The sequence below is a fragment of the Contarinia nasturtii genome, unplaced genomic scaffold (assembly GCF_009176525.2).
Source record: "Contarinia nasturtii isolate CC-2019 unplaced genomic scaffold, AAFC_CNas_1.1 Cnas_scaffold_6470, whole genome shotgun sequence".
Lineage (NCBI taxonomy): Eukaryota > Metazoa > Arthropoda > Insecta > Diptera > Cecidomyiidae > Contarinia > Contarinia nasturtii.
Genome location: NW_022203727.1, coordinates 1,833 through 5,996, shown reverse-complemented (window position 1 = coordinate 5,996; position 4,164 = coordinate 1,833). Strand labels below are relative to the sequence as shown.

Below are 4,164 nucleotides of genomic sequence, written 5' to 3'. Positions count from 1 at the left end.
CGTCATGCAAGGATTGATTCCATTCCAAAATTCCCATTTTAAGTAATTTTTATATAAAAAGTGTGTCAAAAATTATGTGTATCGTAAAACTAATGTCAGATTCAGTTTTTCGTGAGTTCAAATTCAAGTAAAAGATAAGTTATAAATGAATTTTGTGGATCACAGTGCGGAAAAGTTCATCTTACGTATGTAAGACATTTTATTTTTTATTGGAGATACAAAAAATGGTTAAAAAATATTTATTTAGGATTTCTTTTTGATATTGTTAATTTTTTCAAATTACACAAAGCGATTATGAATATTTTTTTTATGGTCTGTTAACAGATGATTACGTGTGAAGGTCATCTGACAAATATCGCACTTAAATGGTCTTTCACCAGTATGTATGAGAGTATGCCGAACCAAATCACATCTTTTAAGAAATTTTTTGTCGCAATAATCACACCCGAACGGTCTAAAACGAAAAGAAATATGATATTTCTCGTTACAATACATCATTAGGCGCTAACAAAAAAAAAACCGAAACAAACCTGACACCCGTGTGGATTCTAACATGAGTTTTTACCTAGAGTTGATCAGAAGAAAAGAATGGAAAAAATGAAAATCAATCAATGATTAATGGAACAGAATGGAAAAGAATGGAAAATGAATCGAAGGAATGGATCAGAAATTGTAGATGGAATAGTAGTTTTTACCGCACATTTCGTTGGAAATTTCTTCAAGCAATGCTTACATTCATAAGGGAAGTCTCCTATAAAAAATATATATAATATAAAAATGATTACTTTTGAATTTTGCATTATCCCCGAAAGATCATTCATCCATTGATACATTACCTGAATGATATCGCATATGAATATTTAAATTTTCCTTGCATGCAAGTAGTTTTCCGCATACTGGACATTCGACTTGATAAATTTTTGTATGCAACAGCATGTGTGTTTTCAAGAATGGTTTTTGTAAAAACTTTTTGGAACAAATTTTACATTGGAATACTTTTTCTCCAGTATGGTCTTCCTTCATATGAGCTTGCAGGGCCCATAAGAGACCATGAAACGTACACAAATAACATTCAAAACTGCGGAATTTTAAAAACTCATCCGGTTCAATGTTTTTCACAATTTTCAATTTTTTCCCACCTTTGTGGCGTTGGGACTTCAATGAAATTCCATTGTGAATGCGCATATGTATTTGTAAACTAACTTTGGTGTTGTATTTTTTTATGCACACAGAACATTTAAATGGTTGTTTCTTGGTATGAACACGTTCATGATTTTCACGACGTTGGAATGTGTTAAATTTTCTGCGGCAATATGTACATTCGTGTACCTTTTCGGTAATTTGTTGACTTGGCGAACTGAATTGAAGTGAATTGAGCTTCGATTGTTGGTTTAACATTTTTGATTTCTTTCGTTTTAATTTTTGCTTTTTATCCGATGTCCTTTTTTTAAATATTTGTTGTTTTATGTTTTGCTTTTTAGTGTCCGGATTTTGTGAACGTTGGTTTTGCACTATAAACTCTTTTGAATGGCGTTCTTTTAAGTGCCATTTCAATAAACCTATGTTTTCTGTTTGACATCTGCATATATGGCATTCAAACATTTTCTTTTGTTTTGGTTTTTTCGACATTGTTGGAATTGTGAATGATACAATATTTTTGAATGCCACCAATTCTCCTTCAGTCTTTGAAATTGAAAGCACTTGAGATTCAATTGGATCAAAGAATACAGGCTCTTCTTTGACGATTTCATCATAAATGACGGTGTCTTCGAATATCTTGTTGATATTTGAATCAATGGATTCTTTCGATTCATTCGCAGAAATTCCATTCGAATATGTCTGTTCGTCTATTTCAATTATATCGGGCTCTTTTTTTATGTTTGCGATGATCAATTGTTCAAATTGTTCAGTTTTGAAGACTTTGGAAGTATCAAATTCCATTGTGATAATTCATTTACACTGAAATTATCAATTTTAACAAAATTATCTTTTTTATTAAAAAAACACTACAAATTCTGAGAAATAATGTAGTACCCTTTTACAGATGTTCATTCTGTCAGAATATGTGTTGTGGTTAATTTTGTTTATATAATGTGTTACATTTATTTTGCTTTCTCATACATTCAGTGACAACTCATTTAGTACTAATAATAAATAAACGAAGTGGAGACGGTTGCCTAGGGTTTATCCAGAGCGAAGCCTGATCATGCCCGTAACTAACAACACCTCTAATGCGTATTCCGAGTACTAATCGAAGTTTGTGACAATATGGCCGTCACAGTTTGGCAAAATCATAATGAATCGATTAAACTGCGTTAAACTGTTAAATTAAAACAGTAGAAATAAATAGATTTTAATTTTTTACATTTTTGAAAATAAAAAATCTTTTGTTTTTTTTTAATTTTGTGAGATTTTCTGTCCACAATATTCAAAAATATTAAATCAAGAAAAATGAATTGGTTGACATAACCTAACTTTTGTGTCACAATCGTGATAAACCGATTAAAAAATTATTAAAACAGTAGAAATAAAAATATTTTCATTTTTTACATTTAAAAAAATAAAAATTGTTTGTTTTGTTTTGTAGTTTCCGGTAGTTTCGTGAGATTTACTGCACAATATTCAAAAATATTAAATTAATAAAAAATGAAGTGGTTGACATAACCTCACTTTCGTTTTAATAATTATTTGATCGATTTATCACGATCGTGACACAAAAGTGAGGTTATGTCAACGAATTCATTTTTATTAATTTAATATTTTTGAATATTGTGGACAGAAAATCTCACAAAATTAAAAAAAAACAAAATATTTTTTATTTTCAAAAATGTAAAAAATTAAAATCTATTTATTTCTACTGTTTTATTTTAACAGTTTAACGCAGTTTAATCGATTCATTATGATTTTGCCAAACTGTGACGGCCATATTGTCACAAACTTTGATTAGTACTCGGAATACGCATTAGAGGTGTTGTTAGTTACAAGTTTTATACAGGAAATCCTATACCATGATCGGGCTTCGGTCCAGAGCATATACTAAGCATAGATATATATCCTGGATATTTTGTCAGTATCCGATATTCATTGGAGCCAGACTTTGAAATAGAGTAAAAACAATAGAAGTTATTGTTATAGTGATTGTAGTAATATAAATGGTTTTATACTTAGACCTATAACAATCACTTCTATTGTTTTCGGATACTCACAAAATATCCCGGATATATATCCATGCTCAGTATATGCTCTGGGTTTATCACAAAGAAAAGAATGGAAATAATGGAAATTAATCAATATGTAATGGAACGTAATGGAAGTAATGGAATCATCTAATGAAAATCAAATATGTATAGTTTAAGATAAAAGTAATCGTCACACATTTGCAACAACATTGTTTTAATTTGAATTTTTGGTGAGCACGCAGACGGTTGCGTTTAAATATTTTTCTATGCTTGAAATTTAGAACCAATACTTGAAATCTTGGCAATATGCGAATCGTTTGGCTAATTGTTTGCATGTCGTATGAAGCTGTTTATTTACATTTGATCTGTTTTAGAGCGCCGATGAATTGCAGATGCACCAATACAAAGAAAAACACTGACATTCTGTGTATGTGTAAATTTTTGAATTTCTGAATCGGAGTTAGTGTGTTCCTGTATTAGTCGTCTGATCCGTATGATTTCGATGATTTGTTTCAGAAAATTCGTAATATGATTAGAATTCTTAATGGCCCACATTCTTAACGGTCAACAAATCAACAAATTATTTTTAAAAATAGCTTATATTATAATTTTTATCGAGCCTAAAAAATTTATAATAATTTGTGATGATCCATCCTTGTGTTGTAGATATGATAAAATCCCCATATTTCTTCAAGTTAAACAATGATTTTATGAATGTTTTGCTTATGATCTGTTAAAAAAATGGTTAAAAAAATATTTATTCAAGATTTATTTTTGATATTGTTCATTTTTACTTTTCCGCACACACCTAGTGTGAAAGGGGAAAGTATTGCAATAGGTCAAAATTTACGCAACCTCAAAAACATGTTTTCTGGACGTTTCTGAGGTCAGAGAACCCGAATCAGGCCGTTTTGAGCATGGTTGTTGTGGGTCTGTTCCACGTCGTACGTCGTACGTCGTACGTCGTACGTCGTACGTCGTACGT

The 4,164-nt window shown here is 30.4% G+C and overlaps 1 protein-coding gene across 1 annotated transcript; it reads right to left on the bottom strand.

Annotated features, from left to right (window-relative positions):
• Positions 1–225: 225 nt before the first annotated feature.
• Positions 226–2,315, bottom strand: LOC116351866 (zinc finger protein 658-like). The gene is made up of 5 exons (XM_031784012.1): positions 2,035–2,315; positions 837–1,959; positions 696–751; positions 531–565; positions 226–454 (listed from the first exon to the last, which is right to left on the bottom strand). Exons 2-5 carry the CDS (start codon positions 1,939–1,941, stop codon positions 280–282), a joined length of 1,371 nt encoding a protein of 456 aa, XP_031639872.1. The 5' UTR covers positions 1,942–1,959; positions 2,035–2,315; the 3' UTR covers positions 226–279.
• Between the last annotated feature and the right edge of the window lie 1,849 nt (positions 2,316–4,164).